The sequence below is a fragment of the Gorilla gorilla genome, chromosome 1, assembly GCF_029281585.2.
Source record: "Gorilla gorilla gorilla isolate KB3781 chromosome 1, NHGRI_mGorGor1-v2.1_pri, whole genome shotgun sequence".
In the NCBI taxonomy this organism is placed as follows: domain Eukaryota; kingdom Metazoa; phylum Chordata; class Mammalia; order Primates; family Hominidae; genus Gorilla; species Gorilla gorilla.
The window spans coordinates 220,399,088-220,426,921 of NC_073224.2; the positions used below are offsets into that span (position 1 = coordinate 220,399,088).

A 27,834-nucleotide genomic window follows, 5' to 3' on the forward strand; every position below is an offset into this window, starting at 1 on the left:
ATTGCATTCCAGCCCAGGCCAACAACAGTGAGACTCTGTCTCAAAAAAAAAAAAAAAAAAAGCCCAGCGTGATGGCTCATGCCTGTAATCCCAGCACTTTGGGAGGCTGAGGCAGGTGGATCACCTGAGGTCAGGAGTTCGAGGCCAGCCTGGCCAACATGGTGAAGCCCTGTCTATACTAAAAAATCCAAAAATTAGCCAGGCATGGTGGCAGGTGCCTGTAATCTCAGCTACTCAGGAGACTGAGGCAGAAGAATTACTGGCACTTGGGTGGCAGAGGTTGCAGTGAGCCGATATTGTGCCATTGCACTCCAGCCCGGGCCAACAACGGCAAGACTCCATCTCAAAACACACACACACACACACACACACACACACACACAAACACAAAAACCTCACAGCAATTGTATGAGATAGGTATCATGCTCTCCATTTATAGAAGGGAAAAGTAGGTATAGAAGGAGGTTTTAGTCACCCGCTCCTTCAACATTTCAGGGAGGAGGTAGATGCAGTTATTCAGGTAAGAGAGGGATAGAGCTTCTGAGACTAAATAGTTAAGATAGGAAGGTACAAGTGGATGGAGAACGAAGACCTACAAAAGCCTTTTACCTAGACTGGTAAACATTCAGGTTGCAAGCTGGAGAAAATAATAATTTTAACTACCCTGCTTTGAGCGCTTGGGGATGATGTTGACATAAAAATGAGGATTACAGGGTGTCATTATATTCAACCTCACTGGCTTGTGGGAAATGGTGGAAGTTCTGTAGGAATATATAGCACCGATGCACCAGAGAGTAAATTACACAGAAGCCCAGAGTCTATTATCGTTATGATCATCACTCAAAACATATAAACACCTCTTTGTTTGGGATAAGGTAGAGAAGTGAAAGTGCATAGGCTGTGGGACCAGACAGACCTCCATTGAAATCCTGGCTTACCATCCACGTATTAATAGCTATGTGATCTTTGTCCCACTTCACCAGCTTGGCCTTGAGATCCCTGTGGCACCTTCACACTTTTATGGAAATCCTGCTTCGATTTTTTTTTTTTTTTTTTTGAGATGGAGTCTCGCTCTGTCACCCAGGCTGGAGTGCAATGACATGATCTCGGCTCACTGCAAGCTCTGCCTCCCAGGTTCACGCCATTCTCCTGCCTAGCTGGGACTACAGGCGCCCGTCACCAGGCCCAGCTAATTTTTTTTTAAGTAGAAACGGGGTTTCACCGTGTTAGCCAGGATGGTCTCGATCTCCTGACCTCATGATCCACCCACTTCGGCCTCCCAAAGTGCTGGGATTAGAGGCGTGAGCCACCGCACCTGGCTGAAAATCCTGCTTTGATTTATCATCCCAAACACTTCCTGCTATATTGAAAGCTATCATAGGAGCTCTTCAGACCTGAAGTCGTTGAGGGTAATGCTAGCTGATGGAACAAAGAACTCCCAACTTTGAGTGGCTTACTGCTATGATAAAGGCTTACTTGCCCCCAAAGGCACAGTCTGGTTGGGTGTTTTCAGCGACTACCATGGAAACAGATACAGGCTTCTTCCATCTTGGAGTCCTCCCTTAGGTCCTCTGCATTCAGTTTATTGATGAACAAAGAAAGAGTGTGCGACAGGACACAAGGGCCATTTTATCGCCATGCCTGGAGATGGCACATGTCACTTCCGCCCACATTCCATTAGTTAAAACACAGTCACATGACCATATGACTATGTTTGTGCCCAGAAAGATGAAATGGAAAAGGTAATCATGCAGCTTATTGATGCTAGCATACCTGTATCAGTTGTAGGTAATGTGGGGTAGAGAATGAATGGTCATTAAGATTAAAGCTCTTGCTGTGCACAGTGGCTCATGCCTGTAATCCCAACACTTCAGGAGGCCGAGGTAGGAGGATTGCTTGAGTCCAGGAGTTTGCGACCAGCTTGGGCAACATACGGAGATCCTGTCTATACAAAAAATTAAAAGATTAGTAGGGTGTGGTGGTGCATGCCTGTCGTCCCAGCTACTCCGGAGGCTGAGGCAGGAGGATTGCTTCAGTCGGGAGGTCAAGGCTGCAGTGAGCTATGTTCATGCCACTGCACTCCAGCCTGGGCAACAGAGCAAGACCCTGTCTCAAAAAAAAAAAAAAAGAGAAAAGATTAAAGCCCAAGAGAACTGCAATGGCAGTAGTCCAAGCAACGGTGTGTGACAGACAGAAATCACTGGCAGTCAGTTTTCCTTGACAGATACAGATTTTAAGCTGAGCCAGATCTTATAGGATCTTAGGTCACATATGTCTGATCCAGTTTGGCAGTTTTAAGCTGCAAAGAGGCAGCAGCTATGAAATAGGCCCTGTCACCATTGACATTGCTCTAGGACTCTCTGCTCAACCATTCTAACTCTCTGTGCCCCTCAGTTTCCCCCTTTACATTTTGTTCCCAATCTGCCAAGCCTCAGGCTTGGTGATTCATTTTCCCCACTTATAATCTCACTTTACACAGCTGGACCAGATACTCAACATCGTTTCTCTGACCTCTGTTTTTCTTTCAGACCACAATCTGGAGTCTTTCTGACTATAAAGGCATTGATTGCCTTATTGATTGCTTCAGATAAATAGGTCATCAGGTCTAGTCTGGTCTTGGGAGTTAAGAATCTCAACAAAGGTCCTTTTATGCTATACACTCCGTTTTTTCACTTAAACAAAAATATTAAGCTGATATGTATGTTTATTTACTTGGAAGGATTGAAACTTATAGACAGAATGCCTTTTCTTCCAAAAAATTTAATGTCTTGTGTATGTTTAAATAATGCTTTACATAGCTCTGAAATCTTTTTCTTAAATGGTATCTTTGGAAGGGCAGAATTTTCTTGTTTTCATCAAGTCCAATTTATCATTTTTTTCTTTTTTAGTTAGTGCTTTTTGTATCTTAAGAAATCTTTGCCAACTCAATGTTGTGAAGATTTCTCATCTGTTTTCTTTTAGAAGTTTTAGCTCTTTATGTTTATGTCTATGATCCATTGAGTTAATGTTTATCTATGGTGTGAGGTAAGGGTCAAGATTCATTTTTTTCTAAATGGATCTTGGGAGGAGAAGACAGAAGGATCCCTTGAGCCCAGGGGTTCAAAACCAGCATGGGCAACATAGTGAGACCTTGTCTCTATAAAAAATGCAAAAAAAAAAAAAAACAATAGGCACCGTGGTGGCTCATGCTTGTAATCCCAGCACATTGGGAGGCCAAGGCAGACAGATTGCTTGAGTCCAGGAGTTTGAGACCAGCCTGGGCAATATGGTGAAACCCTGTCTCTACAAAAAATACAAAAATCAGCCAGGAGTGGTGGCATGCACCTGTAGTCCCAGTGCTACTCAGGGGCTGAGGTGGGAGGACTGCTTGTGCCCAGGAGGTCGAGGCTGCAGTGAGCCAAGATCACACCACTGAACTCCAGCCTGGGTGACAAAGTGAGATCCTGTCCCAAAAACAAACAAACAAACAAAAATAGCCGGGCATGGTGGAGCACTCCTGTAGTTTCAGCAACTTGGGAGACTGAGGTGGGAGGATTACTTGAGCCCAGTTGAGGTCAAGGCTGCAGCGAGCTGAGCTCATACCACTGCACTCCAGTCTGGGCGACAGAGCAAGACCCTGTCTCTAAACAAGTAAATAAACAAACAAACAAACGATCTCCAGTTGTCCCAGAATTTTTGTTAAACACTGTTCTTCACCACATTGTTACATTGGTGCCTTTGTCAAAAATTATTTTACTGTATATACATGTGGGTCTATTTTTGGACTATTATGTTCCATTCATGTATGTGTCTATCCTTCTGTCAATGCCACATTGGGTTGATAGCTTTATAGTTACGTCTTGAAGTCAGGTAGTGTAGGCCCTCTAACTTTTTCCCTCTTTTTAAAGATTGTTCTAAATATTCTGGGATTTCCATATACCTTTTTAAAAGATTGTTCTTTTTTAAAGATCGCTCTTTTTAAAAAGATTGTTGGCTGGGCACGGTGGCTCACGCCTGTAATCCCAGCACTTTGGGAGGCTAAGGCGGGTAGATCACGAGGTCAGGAGTTCAAGACCAGCCTGGCCAAGATGATGAAACCCCGTGTCTACTAAAAATACAAAAATTAGCCAGGCGTGGTGGCAGGTGCCTGTAATCCCAGCTACTCGGGAGGCTGAGGCAGAGAATTGCTTGAACCCAGGAGGTGGAGGTTGCAGTGAGCCAAGATTGCACCACTGCACTCCAGACTGGGCAACAGAGCGAGACTCCGTTCCAAAAAAAAAAAAAAAAAAAAAAAAAAGATTTTTCTACTATCATGGGATTTCCATATACATTTTAGAATCAGGCCAGGCACAGTGGCTCATACCTGTAATCCCAGCACTCTGGGAGGCTGAGGATTGCTTGAGCCCAAGAGTTCAAGACCAGCCTGGGTAACATAGTGAGACCTCATCTTTACTAAAAATAATTGTAAAATTAGCCACGTGTGGTGCCATGTGCCTGTAGTCCCAGCTATTTGGGAGGCTGAGGTGAGAGGATTGCTTGAGCCTGGGAGGTCAAGGCTGTAGTGAGCAATGATTGCACCCCTGCTCTCCAGCCTGGGTGACAGAGTGAGACACTGACTCAAAAAAAAAAAAAAAAAAATCAGCTTGTGAGTTTATATACAAAAACTTGCTGGGATTGTGATTTTAATTGCATTGAATTTATGGTACATTTTCAGGAGAATGAACATCTTGATGATATTGAATCTTCCAATCCATAAATAGGGTACATCTTATTGATCTAGATTTTTAATTTATCTTGGCAATGTTTTCTTGTTTTCAGGCCTTGTACATCTTTCATTAAATATATCCTGAGTGGCCGGGCATGGTGGTTCACGCCTGTAATCCCAGCACTTTGGGAGGCCGAGGCGGGCGGATCAACTGAGGTCGGGAGTTCAAGACCAGCCTGACCAACATGGAGAAACCCCGTCTCTACTAAAAATACAAAATTATCTGGGCATGGTGGCACATGCCTATAATCCCCGCTACTAGGGAGGCTGAGGCAGGAGAATCGTTTGAACCTGGGAGGCGGAGGTTGCGGTGAGCCGAGATCATGCCATTGCACTCCAGCCTGGGCAACAAGAGTGAAACACCATCTCAAAAAAAATATATATATATGTATATATATCTCCTGAGTATTTTATATTATTTGATATTATTATAAAGATATTTAAATTTATTTTACAATTGTTCATTGCTCTGATCTTTTATTCCAGCCTTTCACTAGATTTTTCTCTAAGTCCTACCACTTTATCAGGTCCTATGTCAGTTCTGCATGTAGTTTAGCTTCATTTGGAACACTGCAATGTCTGATTGGAATGAGAGATGAGGATTTTGGAGAAGTAGAGGATGGCTGAGGTTTGCATCCTGGATGACTGGAGGTTCTCTGGCTCACAATTTGACAGGCTTCATTCATATTGTGCCATATCCCAGGTTCCGTGCTAATTGTTAGTGATATGACTCACAGTCCCTGCCTCAAGGAGCCATAGCGCAGTAGGGACCAAGTGAAAAGTGATCTGATAAGGTACACAAAGTAGAAGTTTCCATGGCAACACAGAACAGGGGGTCCCAAACCCAGCTTTTGAGGGGACTGTCAGAGACTATTACCAGGATAAGAGGGTGATTATGCTGAATCTAAAGGAAGAGTCAGCTTTAGACACATTGTAGAGTCCAGCCCAACCCTGGTGGGTGACTGGCTGGCCAGCTTAATACACTAAACGTGAAGTTTCCCAAATATGCATATAAAAACTCCAACAGCTGGCCTGCATGTGAGAGGCCCTTCCATAACTCTGACCAAGACCCCACAGATGGTCAGGATACAAATACTTCTGGTCCAGCAGAAGGCAGCTGTGAGTTCTCCCAGGTACCTATTAGAAAAGCAAAAGCAAAAACCCTGAGATGATTGTGTCTAACCTCAGAGTAAAGTATCCTCTTGGCACTGAAGACTTTGGGGATGCATTAAAAAGAAGTGGATTGCTAGTGGTCTGTCCACCTCCCTGCTCCCTGCTACATGTTCTTTCAAGATGCTGAAGGCTGGAAAAAGTTGATCTAAGCTGTCTAGCCGAGGCTGCCTCCTCTACAAACCACACAATTTTCTGTCTTCAAAGGAAATCAGCATTTTTTTTTTTTTGGCCTGTACTCAGTCCTGCTTAAGGTTTCAATGACTAGAAATTTCTGAGACCACAAATAAGTCTGTTTCATTCACTTGCCAGAGCTTACTCAGGATGCCCGTAATGCCCATCTGTTTCTTTCTTTCCTCCTCTCTACTTTTCAGCAGCCCTTCTCCTTCTTTTGGTAACAGTATCCTGATTTCCCCCATCATCAGGGAACCAGTTTCCCTCCCTGATCATCAGGTCCCCATCTGCCAGCTCCAGGGCTGAGGCCACTGGTAACTGAAGAAATGAACATGGCTGAAATTGTCTAAGGAAAAAGGGCAAAGTTAGAGAAGGAAAGAACCTGCTACCAAATATCAAGGAACTCCATCATTTAGTAGGTGTGTGGAGGAGAAGGAGTCTCCAGAGAATCCAGAGAAGGAGCGTAGAGGTAGGATTAAGAGTAGGAGAGTCACGTGATGTCATGGAAGCCAATGGGAAAGAGTGCTTCAAGGAGGGAGGACGTGGCCAAAGCACCAGAGGCTACTGGGAAGTTACAGGAGGTGAAGATTGAAAATCGTGCATGTGGCCCGGCAAGGTGGCTCAGGCCTGTGATCCCAGCACTATGGGAGGCTGGGAAGGGAGGAGTGCTTCGTGCTTCAGCCCAGGAGTTTGAGACCAGCCTGGGCAACAAAACGAGACCCTGTCTCAAAAAAAAAAAAAAAAAAAAAAATTTTTAAAAGAAAGTTGTGCATGTGACCTTCAACATGAAGGTTACGGGTGACCTCAGAGCCATTTCAGTGGAGGAGTTACGTAAGCGAATGGGAGGTTAGGAAGTGGAAGGAGGAAACAGACAATTCTCCAGCTGGGAAAGGGAGGAGGTGGCGGTAAGCTGGAGAAGATGAGGAATTCACGTAGGTTTCTTTCTTTTAAAAAAAAAAAAATCAGAACACTTAGGCATATTTAAAACCAGAGTAATCATTAGTTGAACAATCTGGGGAGAGACAGGATAATTGAAGTGTAAGGTTCTTGAGAAAATAAAATGCCCAAGAGGGAATATTGTTTACAGCATTTCCCAAACTTACTTGGGGAACTGCCCCTCTTCAGGCCGAGTTCATTTTGATTACTGTTCCGCAGAAAGCACCCTGGCCCAAATTAGGTCAAGGGCTGATCCACAAACCAATTAGCATGGCCAAGGCTATACTTTGACTTTGGCCAATCAGAATCCTCTCTTCTAGAGCTGGGGGTGGGCTGAACTCCACCCAAACTAAATGTCTGAAAATGAGACAGGGTTAAGTTGTAGGAAAGAGACGGTATTCATACCTGGGAGGTACCCCAGCAGTGACCTCGAAGCCAACTGAATGATGGTGCAGATGGCCTTGCCATGTGGTGTTCCCTCCCTCTTGGAACTCTTGGTAACAAAGATTCTTTTTTTTTTTGAGACAGAGTCTCTGTGGTCACCCAGGCTGGAGTGCCGTGGCGTGATCTCAGCTCACTGAAACCTCTGCCTTACAGGTTCAAGCAATTCTCATGCCTCGACCTCCTGAGTAGCTGAGATTACACGTGCACACCACTACGCCCAGCTAGTTTAAGTATTTTAGTAGAGATGGGGTTTCACCATGTTGGCCAGGCTGGTCTCGAACTCATGATCTCAGGTGATCCGCCCACCTCGGCCTTCCAAAGTTCTGGGATTACAGGCATGAGCCACCATGCCCGGCCGGTAACAAAGATTCTTAAATTGAATCCCATTGAAACTTCAGTATATGGAGTTAGGATGTTCAGGCAATATGGCTAGCTGTAGAATTCAGTGTATTGAGAGGTTAAAATCTGGCTTATTCTAAGGGTTCTCGGGCATTTCTAAAGACACAGTAAAACACCTAAAACCGTGTTAGTAACTTGAGAAGATGCCCAACTTAGGAAACAGGCCCAGACCTGTTAGACGGGAGGTAATTTAGGAGCTAGGCAATCCCCAGCTCCTGGGATAACTGTGCATTTATTAACCCAATTAATAGATGTAATTGAAGAAGGAAAGACAGATGTTGGGCAACTTCTGGGCAATGTCTGCTTTAATGGGTCCTGTATGAGCTGATTCGGCATAGGGTAGAAGGCTGTCTTTCAAGGACCTCAAGGTTGCTGCTTCCTTCCTCAGGTGATGGTATTATATGGCTTGGGGCTTCCCTTCCACCTTGCCTCAATTCAGAAAATGCTTATGGGCACCTACTATGTGTAATTGCCATTCTATGTGCCGGGATGTGGTAGCATTGCCTTTTGCAGCTTACAAAGCCCTTTCCTACCTATGATCTCAATCTGGTGATTCTGAGAACAGATTTTGAGTCCGAAAGACCAAAGTGAGAATAAATCCATCCACGTATTATGTGCGACTTTAGGCAAGTCATTTCATCTAAGCCCCAACTTCTTCTATAAATTGGTAATAATAAAAGTTCTGGCCAGGCATGGTGGCTCACACCTATAATCCCAGCACCTTGGGAGGCTGAGGTGGGGGGATCGCTTGAGCCCAGGAGTTTGAGACCAGCCTGGGCAACATGGCAAAAATCTGTCTCTACAAAAAATATAAAAATTAGCCAGCAGTGGTGGCTCACACCTGTGGTACCAGCTACATAGGTGGCTGAGTTGGGAGGATTGCTTGAGCCTGGGAGGCGGAGGTTGCAGTAAGTCGAGATTGTGCCATTGCATTCCAACCCGAGACCCTGTCTCCAAAAAAAAAAAAAAAGTTCTTAGCTCAAAGGATGGTTGGGAGGAGTCTATAATACACAAACAGTGCTTAGCACATAGCAAGTACTCATGAAAAAGTAGCTGTATTATTCATTCTTTGTTTATTCACACAATAATCTTATCCTGTTGATACTATTATCTTCGTTTACATACCTTCATTGAGCACTGATTATGTTCTAGGTGAACACCTAGGTCCATAATGACCAAAAGAGGACTCAGATGCAGAAGAACAAGGGTCCCAGAACTAAGCCTTCAGGAAAGGAAGAACCATCAAAGGAAACTCAGGGGAAACTTGAGCACCAGGAGAAGGCTTCCTTTCCACCTTGCCTCCAATCAGGAAATGCTTATGGGCCCCTACTATGTGTAACTGCCATGCTATGTGCTGGGATGTGGTAGCCTTACTGATCTCAGGCAAGCCAAGAGAGGTACATGAAGGAGAAGAAGCCAGGAGTAAGATGAGGCCCCAAAGTGAGCACTGGCTTCTGCAACATCGAGTTCCCAGGTCAGCTTGAGGAGAGCAATGTCTCTTCCTGGGCAGGTGGGGGCAGAGGCCTGATCAGACTGACTGGAGGAGAAAATGGAGCAGGTGTGGAATCAACAACTGCAAAGAATTTACAAGGTTTTGGTGTGAATGAGAGCAGAAAAATGGGGGAAGTGGCTACAGGGAGACGCAGGATCCAGGAGTTTTGAGTGGTGGTTCTTGAAACTTTTTTTTTTTTATGATAGGAGCTATTAGAGCATGTTTTCTGAAGCAGATAGGAATGATCCAGTACCGAGGGAGAAACTGGTGACTAAGGAAGGAAGGATCCAGAGAACAAGTGGAGGGGTGACTCTGATAGGAACAAAAATGCTTCATTTATTGTAAAATCTGGGGAGTCAAAGATTGTGGGGAAGGTGCAGAGATGTTGGTAGATGATAAGCTCCTGTCTGGTTCCATTATTTCTGTGAAGTGTGAGGCAAGGCCATCTGCTTAGAGAGAAGGATGCAAAGGGGACAAAGGAAGCTTGAGGAGGAAGAAGGATGAAAAATCATCATTTAAGAGTCTAAGCAGTGGGCTACAGCGGGGTAATACAGTAGAATTGCTAGGCAGGCTTGAGGGCTCGTTTGAAATTTGTGGACCTCACCTTAAAGGAAGAGCAATCACTTTCAACTTTCCAGCAATGTTCAGATGGTTTTGTTGTTGTTGTTGTTTTGTTTTTTGAGACGGAGTTTCACTCTGTCACCCCGGCTGGAGTGCAGTGGCATGATATTGGCTTACTGCAACCTCTGCCTCCTGGGTTCAAATGATTCTCCTGTCTCAGCTTCCTGAGTAGCTGAGATTACAGGTGCCCACCACCATGCCTGGATGATTTTGTATGTTTAGTAAAGATGGTGTTTCCCCATATTGGCCAGGCTGGTCTCAAACTCTTGGCCTCAAGTGATCTGCCCATCTCAGCCTCCCAAAGTGCTGGGATTACAGACATGAGCCACCTTGCCCAGCCAATGTTCAGATGTTCTGATGAAAAAAGGTGGAGGTAAAAGGGTTCTGGGCTTTTGTAAGGGAGTTAGTATCATACTCATTACTAAGCTGGGTCAGGTGGGATGTGAGCATGAAGGGGAAGGTAATTGTGAAAATCTGGCAGGGACAAAGGTTTGCAGGTCTTGATGAGGTTGAAGAAATAATGAGGTTGAGGAAATGCTTTTGTGGTGATACTATGGTAAGTGGGTTAGACTCAGATTTGAGATCTTTGTGACTGTGATTTCTTTTCTTTTTTGGAGACTGGGTCTCACTCTGTTGCCCAGGCTGGAGTGCAGTGGTGCAAACACAGCTTACTGCAGCCTCAACCTCCTGGGCTCAAGAGGTTCTCCCACCTCAGCCTTCCAAGTAGCTGGGACCACAGGTACATGACACCATGCCTGGTTAATTAAAAAAAAACATCTTTATAGAAATGGGGTCTTGCCATGTTGCCCATGCTGGTCTCAAAATCCTGGGCTTAGCCTCCCAAAGTGTTAGGATTACAGGTATGAGCCACCATGCCTGGCCAGTGTGATTGTGATTTCTGAGATAGTGCAGTTAAAGGCGAGAATAGGCCAGGGTAAGACCACAGGAGTGGGACCTGGAGAGAGGCGAAGGAAACTCATTGGTAGGGAAGAAATCAGGGAGAAGTCAGTGAGATTTCTGGTGGATTATGCTTATGGATGCTGAAGTCCTAAAGAAAGTGTAGAAGGGGAGATGGAGGTAAGTTCATGAAAGCTAAAAAAAAAAAAAAAAAAGAGGGTGTGGCAGGTGGAAAAATATGACAGTATGAACTTCAAGGGGGTTAGGGTCTTTAAAAGAGGATGAGAGGAGAAACATTGCTAAAGATATTTATGGCCTGGATGTTGTGGCTCACACCTGATATCCCAACACTTTGGGAGGCCAAGGCAGGAGAATCACTTGGGCCCAGGAGTTCAAGATCAGCCTGACCAACATGGTGAGATCCCGTCCCTATTTAAATTATAAAGTTATTATTTATTTATTTATTTGGATACGAGGGTCTCACTCTGTTGTGCAGGTTGGAATGCAGTGGCGCAATCATGGCTCACTGCAGCCTTAATCTCCTGGGCTGAAGGAATCTTCCTGCCTCAGCCTCCTGTGTAGCTGGGACCAGTGGCATGTGCCACCATGCCTAATTATTTGACTTTTTTATAGAGACGGGGTCTCACTTTGTCACCTAGGCTGGTCTCGAACTCCTGGGTTTAAGCAATACTCCCACCTAGGCTTCCAAAGTGCTGGGATTACAGGCGTGAGCTACCACGCCTGGCCAGAAAATTTTAAAATAAACAAAATTCATAGTGCCTGCCTACCAATTCACAACCCCTTGTAGATGACCGTGTTTAATGCCATGTGTCTCCATGCTCATAGCAATAGCTGATGGATCTAGGGGCAGGATCTGAGCAATGGGCAGCCAATCTGTGGAGTGACCTGTCCAGTGAATGAACTTTCCTTCATGCTTGGCCTCCATCCCTTGGTATCCAAGAAGGACACCACCTTTTCTTGGTCCCGTTCCTGCCTTGCGGGTCATTCCTTCTCAGTCTTCCTGCTGGTTCCTCTTTATCTTCACGACCTTTTCTCTCTACATTCACCTACGAAGTGAATTCACCAAGATGTCAGTGCTTTCAAATATCTTTACATGCCATTTACTAGCTGACAGTTCTCATAAGTTTATCACAGCTCTAACTTCTTCCCCCAACTCCAGACTTCCATATCTAATTACTTATTTGATATCTCCATTTATTTATTTTTATTTTTATTTTTTGAGATGGAGTATCACTCTGTTACCCAGCCTGGAGTGCAGTGGTGCAATCTCTGCTCACTGCATCCTCCACCTCTGGGTTCAAGTGATTCTCCTGGCTCAGCCTCCTGAGTAGCTGGGATTATAGGCATGTGCCACCATGCCCACCTAATTTTGGTATTTTTAGTAGAGACAGGGTTTCACCATGTTGGCCAGGCTGGTTTTGAACTCCTGACCTCAGGTGATCCACTTGTCTCCCCAAAGTGCTAGAATTACAGGTGTGAGCCACCACGCCCACCTGACATCTCCATTTAAATCTCCAGTAGGAGGGGCCTGGCGCAGTGGCTCACGCCTGTAATCCCAGCACTTTGGGAGGCCGAGGTGGGCGGATCATGAGGTCAGGAGATCAAGACCATTTTGGCTAACACGGTGAAACCCTGTCTCTACTAAAAATACAAAAAAAATTAGCCAGGTGTAGTGGCGGGCACCTGTAGTCCCAGCTACTCGGGAGGCTGAGGCAGGAGAATGGCGTGAACCCGGGAGGCGGAGCTTGCAGTGAGCCGAGATTGTGCCACTGCACTCCAGCCTGGGCGACGGAGCCAGACTCCGTCTCAAAAAATAAAAAACAAAAAATAAAAAATCTCCAGTAGGAGGCCAGGCGCGGTGGCTCACATCTGTAATCCTAGAACTTTGGGAGGCCAAGGCGGGCAGATCATTTGAGGTCAGGAGTTCAAGACCAGCCTGGCCAACATGGTGAAACCCTGTCTCTGCTAAAAATTCAAAAATCAGCCAGGCGTGGTGGCACACGCCTGCAGTCCCAGCTCCTTGGGAGGCTGAGGTGGGAGAATTGCTTGAATCCAGGAGATGGAGGCTGCAGTGAGCCGAGATCGCACCACTGCACTCCAGCCTGGGCGACAGAGTGAGACTCCATCTCAAAAACAAAAACAAAAAAATCTCCAATAGGCATCTCAAACATAACTTGCTCCCTCTTATCCACAACCCTCTCCTCAGAAAAACCCTGCTCCTCCTACAGTCTTCCCAGATCAATAAATGGTAAATCCTTCCAGTGTTAAGCCAAAAACCTTAGCATCAGGCAAAACTATGGAGTAAAAAGATCAGTGGTTGCCAGGAGCTGGGGGAAAGGGGATGAAGAGGTGGAACACAGGGGATTTTTAGGGCAGTGAAAATATTCCATATGATGGTTCTAACGGTGGCTAGATGTAATTATCCACTTCTCCAAGCCCATAGATTGTATAAGTGAACCCTAATGTAAACTATTGGGTGATCATGATGTATGAATGCAGGTTAATTAATTGCAACAGATGTACCACACTAGTGGGGAATGGGGACAATTCGGGGAGGCTCTGCATATGTGGGGCAGGGGGGTATATATGGATTATCTCTGTACCTTCCTCTCAATTTTCTTGTGAAACTAAAACTGCTCTAAAAAACAAAGTCTTGGCCGGGTGCAGTGGCTCATGCCTGTAATCCCAGCACTTTAGGAGGCTGAGGTGGGAGGATTGCTTAAGCCCAGGAGTTCGAGACCAGCCTGGGTAATACAGTGCGACTCAGTCTCTACAAAAAAATTAGCCTGGCACGGTGATGCACGCCTGTAGTCCCAGCTACTCAGGGCGGGGACGGGGAGGGGCTGAGGTGGGAGGATCACTTGAGTCCGGGGTTGTTGAGGCTACAGTGAGCTATGATTGCGCCACTGCACTCCAGTCTGGGCAACAGAACTGAGACACTGTCTCAAAACAAAAAAAACCAAAAGACAAAGTCTTTAAATATGAAAAAAAAAAAAAAAATCTTAGCATCATCCTTGATTCCTTTCTTCTCATGCCTACCACCAATACATCAGGAAATACCTAGAATACTATCTACTTCTCGCCATCTCCAATGCTACTACCCTGGTCTAAGCCAGCTTCATCTCTCTGCTGTGTGACCTTGGGCAAGCTCCTTACCTTTTCAGGCTTCTGTCATGAGGATTAAATGGCTTATTATCTGTAAGGTGCTTAACAGTGTTCATTACCTAGGATGTGCCATATCAGTGCTTTTTAAATAAATAAATGTCCTCAATATAGAAATGGCTTTCTAAGGCCCTAGTCCCCCTACAGTCCATTCAGAACACAGCAGCCTCATGATCCTTTTAAAGCCTAGGTCAAATCTTGTCATTGCTCTGCCCTTCAGCTCCTGCTCGACCTAGGCTAGCCACACTGGCCTCCTTTCTGGCCCTTCAAAACACACCAGTGCTGATCCAGCACTGTCACCTTCAGGGTTTTTACCCTTGTTGTTCCTTGTGCCTCTGCTATCCACACGGCTTGCTCCCTCCTTCCCTTCAGCTATATGATCAAATATTGCTAAGTTAGGCCTTGCCTGCCTGTTTGCTTGAATTTTTCTCATTATCTCTAATCACTACCCGACACTGTATTATTATTATTACTATTTTATTTTTGAGAAGAAGTCTCTCTCTGTCGCCCAGGCTGGAGTGCAGTGGCGCGATCTCGGCTCACTGCAAGCTCCGCCTCCCGGGTTCACGCCATTCTCCTGCCTCAGCCTCCCGAGTAGCTGGGACTACAGGCGCCCGTCATCGCGCCCAGCTAATTTTTTTATCTTTAGTAGAGACGGAGTTTCACCGTGTTAGCCAAGATGGTCTCGATCTCCTGACCCCGTGATCTGCCCACCTCGGCCTCCCAAAGTGCTAGGATTACAGGCGTGAGCCACTGCGCCCGGCCTCGGCTAACTTCTTGTATTTTTAGTAGAGACGGGGTTTCGCCATGTTAGCCAGGCTGATCTGGAACTCCTGACTTCAAGCGATTGCCCACCTCGGCCTCCCAAAGTGCTGAGATTACAGGCGTGAGCCACTGTGCCTGGCCTTGGACACTGTATTTGCCTGGTGGCCGACTGTCTCCCTGACAACACTTAAGCTCCACAACCATGTGGGTTGTTTTGCTTATTGCTGTATTTCCAGAGCCTAGCACAGTGCTTGGCACATAGCAGATGCTCAATAAATATCTACTGCGTATGCCATTCTCTTCCTTGAATTTCTGTAATACTCATCCAATACCATTCTTGCGAGACTTACCCGTATGCTTTTTCTGCCAGTGGCTACCTGTGAAAGCTTCGACTTGTCTCTGAGCTCCCTGAGGACAGGGCCTGGCTCAGGGAAACAATTCCTGTCATCTGTGCAGTTTACCATCCCCTCACAGATCGCCTAATTTGATTTAACCAAAGCAAACAGGCCACGGAGGCAGATATTGTTAGCAATCCAGGTCTCTCCTGCTACCTAGACTAAGCTCAACAAATATTTGATTGAGAGAGAGAGAGAGATTGGGAGACAGAAACTTGAGTCACTTTGTGGAGCGAGGAAGCCCTTCTGGGCTAATGGAATGGTTCTCTGTAGCACATCCAACAGCACTCATTACAGCTAGCATTTGTTGAACTTAATTTTTTCTTTTTCTTTTCTTTTTTTTTTTTTTTGAGACAGAGTCTTGCTCTGTCGCCAGGCTGGGGTGCAGTGGCGCGATCTTGGCTCACTGCAACCTCTGCCCCCCGGGTTCAAACGATTCTCCTGCCTCAGCCTCCCGAGTAGCTGGGACTATAGGAGCGAACCACCACGCCCAGCTATTTTTTGTATTTTTAGTAGAAACGGGGTTGCACCATGTTGGCCAGGATGGTCTCGATCTCTTGACCTTGGCCCGCCTCGGCCTTCCAAAGTGCTGGGATTACAGGCGTGAGCCACCGCGGCCGACCTGTTGAACTTAATTTTCTAATCTCTACCTGTGTCATCCTCACAGCTATTCTGTCTGCAGCTATACCGGCAGGGATCTTTATGTCTTATTCATCTGTTATCTTCCGGTGCCTAAACAAGGCCTGGTACATAGTAGGTGCTGAATAAATGGCGTCAGCCCGAGGCTCCTCAATTCGTGCCCGGGCTCAGGTGCAGCGCGGCGCTCCAGACCCTGCCGTAGCGAGCGGCAGCGCTGGGCTCCTGCCCCGCTCCCGGCGCGCTCCCCCAGTGCTGGGTTGGGCTGGGCCGGGCCGGTCCCCGCTCGGCGGCAGTTCCGGGTGCGCCGCAGGAATGAGCGCGTGCACGGGGTGGGGCGCGGAGGGCCGGTCCCCTCCCAGCCCCGGTGCCTTCCGCATCCCCGCCCGCGGGGACTGTGGGGCGCGGTTCCCTCGCTGCCACTCGCTGCTGCAGGCCCAGAGTCGGGGACTGGACCTCAGACAGCCAGGAGACCTTTCCACCCCGGCCCGCAACCCGTGCCCGGGACCCCCGGCAGCCGCACCGCGTAGCGCCGCGCCCCGCCCCGCCCCGCCTCGCAGGCCCCGCCCCCGTACCCCGTCGGCTCCCGCCTCTCGCGCCGCTCTCCATACTTGGCGATCGCCGCAGCCCCGCATGCTCATTGGCCGCGAGCTGGCGGCGTGGGGGGCGGGCCCGGGCCGGGCTGGGGCGGGGAAGGAAGGTGGCGGCGGCCCGGCGCGGGGGGAGGGGGGTGCTGACCCGGATGTTCACTCCTGGGCACCCGGGGAAGTGGAAGCGCCGGGCCCTGCTGCGGGGGGGAGAGCCACTGACGCCGGGACCGGGACCGCCGCCGCCGCCGCCACCATGGTAAAGGCCGCACGGCCCCCTCCCCGGCCCGGGGGCCCCTCCGGAGCTCGCGTCCCCCTCCCCCTGCCCATCCCTGGCCTGGGACGGGTGGCTTCCCGAGGTGGGGGAGGGGCGGGGTCCCGGACCCTGGGTGGACCCGGTCCCTCCCCGCCCAGGAGGGTGCCGCCGGCGCGGACGACTTGGGTGGCAGTGACCCTGCCCCCGCTCCCAGCCCCCGCCCTTGGCGCAAGCTGGAGTCCCACTCACCACCTCTGTGTTCAGGCTGGTCTCTCCCATAGCCCAGGCTAGACCCTCCCTCCCGAACTGTGGCCCCAGCCAGGCACCCCCTCGGTGACCCTGGCGTGGGCCCCCTTCCTCCGCCGGTCTAGGGCTAGGTCTGCTTTCCCCCGTCTCTCCGGCCCAGGCTAGGCCGTCGTTTCTCCCTGCCATGGCCCAGGCTAGGCCGCTGCCTCCCTCTCTCCCTCCCTCCCTTGCCTTCTCCATGGCCTCAGGCTGGACCCCGGTCAGCCCCTTCTGCAGCGGCCTAGGTTTGCTTTCCCTCTTCTCCGTGGCCTCAGCCTGAATCTCCTCTTCCCTCTGTGAACTTAAATCTGGACCTCCTCTTCTCCGCCCATGGCCCCCGTCTGGACCTCACTGCCCCCTCCCCACCATGATCCCCTTCCCTGGACTTTTCGCCACTCCTAGCGTAACCTGCGTCAGCCCCGCTCGGTCCCCGCCCTGACCCTCTCATCAGGGTCCTGCCCCCTGCCTGGTGCACGACCCAGGGTCCCCTTCCCTGTACCTGGGGCGCGCTTTCTTTGCAGCCTTTGGGGAGCGAGGGGAGCTCTCCATCAGGGATGGGGTGGTCCCGGTGCTGTGCCTTCTCAGTTGCCGCTTCTAGGGAGGCCGCCTGGGAGCCAGCGAGGGAAGGGCGGGCATCGGTGTGCCCAGAAGGCAGCGCGCTGCTCTGCGGGCCCTTCTCGAGGCCGCCGCCGTGGGTGCTGTGCGTGCGAAGCATTCTGCAGGGCAGGCCGGGGTCCGCGGCGCCCGGGCCTGAGTGGGAGCCGAGGGGCGAGGATGGGTGGCCCACAGGAAAAGGATGAACGCACAATCGCCCTTGTGAGGCCGTGGCCTTGGGGGGCCACCGGGCCCTGGATCCAGCATATGGCCTGGACACGATGCAACCAAGCAGGCGCAGCCTCCCCTTCCCTCTGAACTGTCAGCTTGTAAGGGTTGGAACTGCTGATTATGGAAGTCCCTCGGATCAGGTGAGCAGAACGCCTAGGGAGAGTGCTGGCTTCGCTCGTGGTGTTTGTTTTGGTAAAGAAGGCAGATGCTATCCAGACTTTTGAGGAACCTGGGGCTTCACATAGGCCCCCACAGATAGACCTGCCCTCCTGCCACTTGACCCTTCCGCAGGACAGGCCCAGCACTTAGGTTGGAAGGGCCAGAGAACTTCTTCCTGACGGGGTCAAGGGATTTTTGGAGCATGTTTGTGTGTGGATTTGGGCCTCAAAGTGTTTTGAGGACCATGGTTCCTTGTTTAGTCAAGGGATGTTGCTGCTGAACGAGGGTGAGTAGTTGAGATGGGTTAAGCTTTCTTTTGATGCTGATTAAAAACATGGGGAATGCAACTTTTAAGGCCTTCGGATTTATCCAGTAACTTTGGCTGAAAACTCCTTGTTTGGGGAGGTGGGCCTGGCCCCAGGCCTTGATGGAGAACGACTTCTCCAGGGCAGTGGTGGGTGAGGACTTTGAAAGTGGGCTGAAGTTTCCTGAGTGTGCACTCAGGACAAAGTGTAAGGCAGGAAGCAGCGATTCTCGCCAGGTGATGGGAAAGTGCCTCAGTCCCCCAGGAGGAGCACATGACACCTGAAGCTTCTCAGGAGTCTTGTACTCAGCTCTCATCTGAAAAGGCTGGAAAGGGTGGAGGAACTGTCTGCCAGTCACTGTGGTGTGCTTCACCTGTACAAGCTGGTTTCATCCACACGAAGCCCTTCTGGGGCTGTCCCCATTTTATAGATGAGGCAGCTGAGGCTCAGGAGGTGGAGTGACTTATTCAGGGTGTTGCTCAGCCAGTGGAGGAACCACCGTTGGTCAGTGGAAGCCCATCTGGCAGGCTCTAAACTGTTCTTCCCATTGTATCAAGCTGCTTGTATGTCAGAAGGTTTAATGATACCGTTTGAAAAACATAAAATGGGATATTCAAACATGGCAAGGGGGGAGGAGCAGTATTTATTGCCCATGTATTGTATTTTAGATCCTTTGTATAGGAAATCATGTTTATAGTGAAATAGCTGTATGGTGGTACAGGCATATTTAGCATGGACCAGAATGAGCTCTTGGAGGGCAGAGATTTGTGTCTTGTGTTTTCCGCAGCTGTATCCATGGGGCCTAGAACAGCACCTGGCGTTGGAAGAAACCGCTTGGAATGTTCTCTTTGGCATGTGTCTGTGTCCGTGAACTTACCTGCTTGGATTTCATATTCATTCTCTCAGTCACTTGTTCTTAGTATCCCTTAGCCTTGTAATTTCTGACTGCTTATTGTTACGTTTATCCCCTATTTGAATACTCTGACCATTAAGCCGGTGTAGATGGTTGGCGTAGGACAGAAGTGGTGGTGTGAGGTTGCATTGTAGGTAAATGAATTCAGATCACCATGTTTTTCATTTTCAGTAGATTTGATGGTAGAGAATACAGCTAGATCTCTGTTATCCATTGAGGGAAATAGTGACTTGAGAATCTAAAATGCATTTGAGTTTGGAATGAATTCCATGATTTTTGTTGGCATGAGTTTCTCCTTCCCAGTTAAAATGCATAGGCAAATGGAATTTATTTGCATTCCCTTAGCAGGTAATAATCTTACCACTGTTTGAGTGCTGTACAATTTCAGAGCACCGTTCCTTACACAGCTTCAGTTTCTGACTTGGGAATTATTCTTAGTTATGATGATGGTGAGGCTTTAGCAGGAACGGGGACTAGGGAGGCCCCCTCAGGAATTGCTGCTCCAGCTCACAGATGGTTTTGCCTGGCAGGAGCTGATGGGAACTTGGTATTGTTACAAGGTGAAACAACATAGTTGACATTAATGTCTCTTGATGTGGATAAGATACATTGTTCAACTCACATCCCTCTTGTCTGTCTGTACAGCCCTGTTCATTTAAGCCCACGTGGCCTCTTTTTGGTGGCATGCTTATAAAAAGTAGGCAGTGATCAGTGGCTTGAGATTAAGGAAATGATAAGCCGTGTCTTTGAAAGCAGATACTCCTATTTATAACTCAGACGTCCTATACTTTTACATTCCATGAGGTGGAGAACAGGACATATGACTGACCACAGGGAAACGGTGGCAGGGCAGGTGCCTCGCCCATTAGAAGCCTGCCCTCCCTCCAGGCTGGGAAATGCTTATTGTTAGGCAAATACTGAGGCACGTTGTGGGGTACCTGCAGCTACAGGATAATGTTAATTCAGCTTTTTGTGTATTAAGTGCCTACTCTGTGCTGCTTATGTGCTGAGGATGCAAGACAAGGATCTCTGCCCTCATGGCTCACATTGTTGAGGGGTGGGGATGTCACCGTTATCTAAAGCTTAAGAGGGAAAGAGCCTTGTTCAATGTACCTGCAGGCACATCTGCATGAGCTGTGGCAGGAAACTGAAGAGAAAGCTGGGGGCTTGTGCCAGGCTCCACTCCTAGGCCTTTTGGGGTGTGTCTTCTCTTGTGTCTGCCATTGGGTGGAATTGGATTGCACGTGCACGCAGTCTGCTCCTCTGCACAGCCAAGGCTTTCTGGGGCCCTGAAATGAAACCTTACAGTACCTTGGAAGTCCAGCCTGGGTAGCTTTGTCCAGCCTGTCCAACCTGGGTACCCGAGGATCTGCTGTGACCCAGAAACATGACTTAGGTTATAGCCCAGCCCCCATTTTACTCACAAGGAACCTGAAGCTTGAGAGCTTGAGTGACCGGTGTGAGCAGCAGGCCTGGGATTCGGATCCCTGTCAGCCCAAGTCATGTGCTGGACCCCACTCACTGTGTTTTCCAGAACACAGTGAGCAGAGGGCCCCGTAAATACAGGATCTTGTCCCATTTCCCCTTGCAGCAGATCCACCAGTGAGGGTGCGGTGTGGAATTCCAGGGGATGCAACTGCAAGATCACCCATATTGGGACCAGCTAGAGCCATATGCTATTTCCAGACCTAGGCTTTCACAGATTCATGTTTCAGTGGAAGGAAAGGGAGGCTTAATGGTTATGGAGCACCAGCCACATGGTATGCATTCTGTTAGAATGGTCCTCACCACAGCCTGACAAGGTAGGTTCAAGTTTAGGCTGGAGGCAGCATAGTACAAGAAAATAGAGTTAGGAGCCAGACTGCTTTAGGATAACAGTACCTCTGCATAAGGTCGTAATGAGGGTTAAGTAATATCTGTCAAGTGCATCCAGTAGCATCTGGCACATAGTGATGTAAACATTAACTATTGTTATTATCACCGTTTTCCAAAAGTGTGCAAAGGGGCGTATGGTTAGTCCCTGTCTAGCTACTAAGTGGAGGAATTGGGTTTTCTGACTCCAGAGCAAACCGTTTTTCTCCACTCCGTACTGCCTGCCGATGGCTGCTTTGGAGTTTGTCTGGCTCTGGGTTGTGCCTTGAACGCACAACTTACCTAATAGAGCCTGGGGCTCTTTTCTCCACTAAAGACAAGCTCACTGTGAGCTGGGCACCATGTGTTGCCAGAGCCTCATGCTATATGTCAGGCCCGAATTCCTTGTTTGTGCCAGTGGAACCCCCTGTGACTGGAGGGTTCCTGCCGTCTTCTAGGCTTGGAAGAAGAGAGACAGGGCTGGGGACAGAGCATATGAGCTCTGTGAGAGCAGGGACCTTGTCTGTTTGGTTCCCTCTGAGTACCCCACACCTTGCACTGGCCACCTGGCACTTAGCGCCAGCTACATAAACACTGAGTGAGAGCTGAGAGGCGGCTGCCTGCTCCACAGAACATGGTCTCTGCAGTTGGGCACATCTGGATTTGAGTCCTGTCTGCCACTCAGCATGTGACTGTCAGTGAGGCGGCTAATTCCCTCGGTCTCAATTTTCCTGGTCCGTAGCATGAGGATAACATTTTATAGAGATGGGGAGTAAGGGTGAAATTTGTAATGTACTTACTCCAGTGCTTGGCCCACGGTAGCTGTGGTTGTTGCATGTCTTATTCTGCATACCACAGAGTAAGGGACACAAATAGAAGCCATCATCCCTGTCCTCTAATCTGGGAGGGGGAGGCAAGATGCGTCCAAAAAGCCAAGTGCAGCAGGAAGGAAGTAGTACTAGAAAAGACTTAGCCAGGGACCCATGGGTGCTGTGGTCTGCCCATCCCTGCAGGCCTGGCTTGCATTTCCCCCTCGTCCATGCAGCCCTGCACACCACTCCAGCCCGCGGTCGGCTTGGGGGCTGGGCATGAAGCCTGGGAAGAGTGTGCTCAGGCAGAGAGGACAGGGTGGGGTATGGTCAAGGGGACTGGCACAAAAGCAGAGGTCAGGGGGTGTGGTCACACAAGCAGTAGATGCGAGCCCATGGGGTGCCTCAGTCTCAGGAGTGAGTTGTGGAGTGCCTGAGTTGCTAAGCTAAGGAGTTTACATTAGATCTGGGACAGTGTGAAGCCAGTGAAATTTTTGACAGGGCAGGTAGAAATTCGAGGAGGCTGGCAGAGCAGTGGTATTTTAGGAAGAGTCCTCTGGCTGTGCGTGCAGGAGGCCTGGGGAGGTGAAAGAGATGGGAGAGAGGCCTCCACAAGCATCAGCTTGTGAGCTTATGAGGGTCCTGGCCACTGTGCAGCTGTGGGTGTGGAAAGGAAGGGATGGTGGAAGGAGATAAAGGCAGAGTGACACGGAATGATTTACCACCTCTGGAGCTGAGGGGGTCTGCCCCAGAGCTGTGCCATGTAGGCGTTCTGATTGGACAGTTTATCATTGACACACAGCTATTTCAGGTCAGTTTAAATCCTAGATAGTGGTGTCTGCAAAGCCTTGAGAGCCTGTTAACAACTGAATGGGGATTTCAGTCTGGGTAGCCCAGTGATCCATCCAGCCAGTGACTCTGTGACTGCAGGTGGCACCAAGTTCAGCCTGATGCACACAGCATTAGGTTCTGGTGCCTAAGACACCAGTCTGCTGAGGGAGATGGTGGGGTGGCGGGCTCTGCATGGCAGCTGTAGGAATAACAGAAGCTAGTTTTTTTTTTGTTTGTTTGTTTGAGACAGAGTCTCGCTCTGTCACCTAGGCTGGAGTACAGTGGCACGATCTCGACTCCCTGCAACCTCCATCTCCTAGACTCAGGGAATTCTCTTGCCTCAGCCTCCCAAGTAGCTGGGACTACAGGTGCGTACCACCATGCCTAGCTAATTTTTTGTATTTTTAGTAGAGACAGGGTTTCACCATGTTGGCCAGGCTGGTCTCGAACGCCTGGCCTCATGATCTGCCTGCCTCAGCCTCCCAAAGTGCTGGGGATTACAGGCATGAGCCACTGTACTTGGCCAGGAGCTAGTTTTGACTGATGACTTTTTAATATTCCAGCCAGCCCTATGAGGCAGATTCTCATGTCACCCTCATTATGCAGGTGAGGAAACCGAGGCCCACCTGGCAGTCCTGGCACTGCGCTATGCTCCCTTTAGTGATTTTTTCCATTGGGTCATTCATTCCATGGATGTCTACTGAGCAGTCAGGTAGACCTAATAGAATATGCCATCTGAGTCTTAAGGTTAAATGGAGGAAGCGGGTGGAAGCAAGTATGTCCAAAGTTCTGAAAGACTCAGGAGTGAGTGCAGAACCAGCCTGGGGAAGTCCACAGCGTCAGACAGGCAGGGAGGCTGCTTGCCTGCGTTTTTCCGTGCTTCCTCCTGTGGTCACCCCACATGTTTCTGACATCTCTGGATGCCTGTGAACAGGAGCCTTTGCCTACAACTTTCTAGTGTTAGGTTTCCAGTTGTGTCGTCATGTGTCTTGTAAGGCAACAACCCTGGTGGTTGCCATTCACCTGGCACGTAGTGATGATTGTGAGGACTGAGTGTATGTGTGGAAAGTGTAGACGATGCCTGGCACATGGTAAGTGCAGTAGGAGTGTTATCTCTTATTATTGTGGTTATTCTATTAACATGGATGGATGATAGGTGGTGTTTCATTTAACTTCCCAACCAGCCTGGAAGGCAGGTGCTAGTTCCTTCTTCTGAGACTCCAAGATGTAGAGTCCCTTGCCCAAGGAGAGTGGTCTTAAGGGGCTCATTCTGTTTAAACACCAGACTGCTGAAAACAGCAGCCCAGGGTTTCTGGTCTCAAGAGCTCTTACCACATTGCAGCTTGGAAGCAGTTGTTACCACTGGCTCAGACCCCGCACTTCTCCACCCTCTGCTTCAATTGCTCTGTGCAGCTTCCTCTTCTAGTGCTGAACTCAGCATGATGCTCCTGAGTTAGGCTCGGTATCTTATTTAACAGTGTTTGGGCTTGCTGTCTCAGAGCCCTAATAAGTGGATTCAGGCATCGTATTTACCAAGTGAAGTACTTTAACTTAAAATAGAAAGTTAAGCCAGGTGCTGTGGTGTGTGTCAGTGGTCCCAGCTACTCAGGAGGCTGAGGTGGGAGGATCGCTTGGGCCCAGGAGTTCAAGGCCAACCTGGGCAACATAGTAAGACCCCATCTTTCTTTCAAAAAAAGTTGTGAAAAGATGCTTTTGCATTGCACCCTATCTGCTGGAGCTTCCAATTAGAATTGAGCCAGTGGCATTTTCCGGTGGTACCGGTGCCCTTTTCCCTTCTCAGTTGCAGCAGTGATTGGCAGGTAGAGTGTTGCTGCTGAAGGCTTCTCCGTCATGAGGCTTTGACCCTGACGGGCTGTCGTTGGTTTCACATGAGTGGGCTCCCTGCGTTGCAGTTTTGTGCTCAGAAACTGGAAGGAGGAGCCTTAATCCACCACATCCTTCTGGTGTGAAAAGTCTTGAGACACTGAGGAACTCAGACTCCAAAAGAGCGGCGGCCAGGCTTGGCTGTTAGTTCCTCTGCTGAGAATTTCCAATGTGAGCTGTTGTAGTGTCCTCAGTGTATACCCTCCAGACACCTTCTATCCTGAAATCTCTTTTGGGCACAGGGTGGTGTGGACCCCTGGTTGTCCTGAGATTTGAGACCTTGTTCAGGCAGAGAGGATGGGCTGGGGTGTGGTTAAGCAGAGTCCATTCTTGGTCTTGAGGAGTGCACTCATGGCACAGGCATTAGGGGATGCCATGAAATGAAGGATGCCTTCAGTCTGTAGGCTGGTATTGAGTGTTCACTCACAGAGTGGCCCCTTCCTTCTGCCAGTATTTACCGGATGCCCACAGTCATTATCTGTAATTCTCTCAACACCAACCCTGTGAGGTCTGTTTCCTCATTTTGCAGATAAGGAAACCGGAGCTCAGAGAGGTGTAGTAACTTGCTGAAGGTCCCCCAGCTAGTTAATGGCAGTTGCCACGGAGGTCCAGGTCCACCGCACTCAGGAGCGCATGCTGATGGAATTCCCCTCTCCTGCCTCTCTGGCACCAGCCCATGGGGATGTTTATTTTATAGATGAGGAAACTGGGGCGGAGAGGTTCCCCTGTACGTCTAGCCACAGTGGCTGAAGAGGTCTGAGTTTTGTTTAGGAGGTTTTTTTGGTTCCACTTGTTGAAATGCAAGGAGATGGAACTTTGTGAACTGCAATCTGTTTTCCAAAAGATAGCCACTCAGCTGAAAGGGCGAGATAGTCTTAGCCTAGTGTCGGCCACTGTGTGGCTTGGCCTGCTGGACAGGACGGTTCTTCGTGCGGTAGTGTCAGTGTCCCTGGCTCTTCCTGCCTGTGATGTGAGTGGCAGCAGCACATCTTAATCATTGCGACAGCCCTCCATGGGGACTGTTGGGTGACAAAGCCTTGCAGGATCCTTTGGCTTTTTCCTATGAAGCCCCATCCCAGCCCTGGTCACCATATACAGTGTAAGATGCAGGGATTCTGAGAGGAAAGACAAAATTGGCCTGTTTGATTGATTGATTGAGACAGGGTCTCATTTTGTTGCCCAGGCTGGAGTGCAGTGGTTCCATCTTGGCTCACTGTAGCCTCAACCTCCTCGGCTCAAGCAGTCTTCCCCCTTCAGCCTCTCATGTAGCTGGGATCACAGGCATGTGCCACAGTGCCTGCCTGCCTGCCTGCCTGCCTGCCTGCCTGCCTGCCTGCCTGCCTTTCTATCTATCTATCTATCTATCTATCTATCTATCTATCTATCTATCTATCTACTTATTTTTTAGAGACAGAGTCTTACTTTGTTGCCCAGGCTGGTCTCGAACTTGTGGGCTCAAGGGATCCTCCCGCCTTGACCTTCTAAAATACTGAGATTATGGGCGTGAAGCCACCATGCCTGGCCAAAATTGGCCTGTTTTAGTAGTTACCTGAGCTCAGGCAGATCGAGTTGGTTACCCTTGTTCTGCCTGGTAAGTTTGTTTCTTATCCTTAGGAGGGAAGATGAAAAATCCTGGCTCTCAGTCTTGGGGTGCTGAAGCAATGTTACACACTGGCCCTGACACAGCCATTGCTCTACAGGTGTTAGATGAATGACTGAATGTCCAGTAGGTCCTTAATAAATGTAAGAATCCCTCCCTCCATTAGGTTGAACCATATGAAGTTGCCATTTTCCTAGGTAAAAAAGGGTTGGATTAACCAGGCTTTCATGTGGTTCAACCTAATACAGACTAAACACTGGGGCCAGGCAATTCCACTGTGAGACTAGCCACGTCCAGATCTCTGGGCCTGAGCTCTCGGCCAAGCCTGGCTTCTCCTAGGGCCTACCCAGTTGTCAGTGTCAGGCTCTCAGTCGAGAACAGAGGAGCCGAGCGGGGTCTGCCCCCAAGATGGGGCAGTGCTCTCTTGAGCGGTTCTGCTGCTCAGGACTGCCCCAGTGGTGCTGGCCTTGTCAGGGTTTGGCCGTGGTGGGAGCCGTGATCCTAATAGCAGCTGACATTTACTGAAGGCTCTGCACATGGTGGGCGCTGAGCGCTTGGCCCGAAGTCACACGGGTGGCTTTCTTGGAGTTTCTTTGTGATCCCAGGCAGTCATGATTCCTAGTCCAGGGGCAGTGAAGGGCAGACTCTGGAGCCAGAGAGCCTGGCTTCAGGTCCAAGCCATATAGACCAGGGCAGTTCCCTTCACTTTGTGCCTCCATCTCCTTGTCTAAGAAATGGTGAGCATAAAAGTAGATATTTCTGATGGATTTTATGAGGATTAAATGAGTTAATATGTGTAAAGCCAGGCAAGTGTTAACCATCATTATTAACATTAACCACGACACGATGTTATTATCAGTGACATGGACTCATAGTGTGTTATTAGAGCCGGAAGGGTCTTCGCATGTGGACACTCCCTTTGCTTTATGTTGGGAGCTTGGACTTAGTGTGAACGCCTGATCTCCCGCCTCCTCCATAGCTCCCTGTAGGTCCTTGTCAGTTCTGGGCCTCGCAGACCATGCACCTGCCTCTCCATGAACAAGTTGTTTGAAATGGTGCTTTTGTTTCAGGTGATAATACAAGTCACTCTTCTGGAAAACTTAATTTTTTTGTTTCTCTGGGTGTAAGTGGCCCACCCAGGCATGCCAGTTACATTTGGTACCCAGAGCCTTTGAGGCAGCCAAAGTGTGGTGCCTTTAGATGCTCCTCGTCACCCGCACGACCCCCCAACAGGTACTGTGTTTATTTTCTGGTCCATTTTCTCCTCTTGTGAAGGTGGCAGGTCTTCCTAGGCACTCTCAGCTTCTACTAACCCATTTGCATTGGTAAACTGCCCCGTACTTACAAGCTGCCCTGCTTCAGGGTTTGATATTTCATTTTAAGGGCAGGTGTTTGATTCTAAGGCATGTGAAGTGTCAGGGTTTAGGTTTAAGAAGGGGGCAAGATAAAGGAATGCAGGAAGAAAAATAGGGCTTGTTGGAAGGCAGCCTGGGGTAGTATAGCAAAAGGAGCCTCCCAGATCCACACCCCACTGTGGCTGCTTATGAACTGTGCGGGCTTGAACCTAGTCACTTCATGTCTCAGCCTCAACTTCCTGAGCAGCAAAATGGAACTACTATTGTCCTCTTCCAGGGTAGCCCAGAGGATTAAGTAAGAATACTGTAAATAGGGCC

At 49.0% G+C, this 27,834-nt stretch overlaps 1 protein-coding gene and 2 long non-coding RNA genes across 6 annotated transcripts in view; 1 reads left to right on the plus strand and 2 right to left on the minus strand.

Annotated features, from left to right (window-relative positions):
- Positions 1-17,645, minus strand: part of LOC129533399 (uncharacterized) — a 47,011-nt gene extending 29,366 nt beyond the window's left edge. Inside the window, exons 1-2 of the long non-coding RNA XR_008679612.2 lie at positions 17,484-17,645; positions 1,774-1,945 (exon numbers count right to left, since the gene is read on the minus strand). This is a non-coding gene — a long non-coding RNA (uncharacterized lncRNA). The remainder of the gene's footprint in view (positions 1-1,773; positions 1,946-17,483) is intronic.
- LOC134758225 (uncharacterized) lies at positions 11,677-16,348 on the minus strand. Its single transcript, XR_010133176.1, has 2 exons — positions 15,871-16,348; positions 11,677-11,944 (listed from the first exon to the last, which is right to left on the minus strand). It is a non-coding gene; the product is annotated as an uncharacterized lncRNA (long non-coding RNA).
- CAPZB (capping actin protein of muscle Z-line subunit beta) overlaps positions 16,548-27,834 on the plus strand; it is a 146,544-nt gene continuing 135,257 nt past the window's right edge. For 2 of the 4 annotated variants that reach the window (XM_019011935.4, XM_019011930.4), the window contains exon 1: positions 17,751-17,949. In XM_019011935.4, the coding sequence (XP_018867480.1) occupies positions 17,860-17,949 (90 nt within the window). In that variant the 5' untranslated portion in view covers positions 17,751-17,859. Of the gene's footprint in view, positions 16,703-17,750; positions 17,950-27,834 lie in introns of those variants that run through there. The other 2 variants (XM_004024786.5, XM_055386213.2) reach the window with 2 other exon arrangements.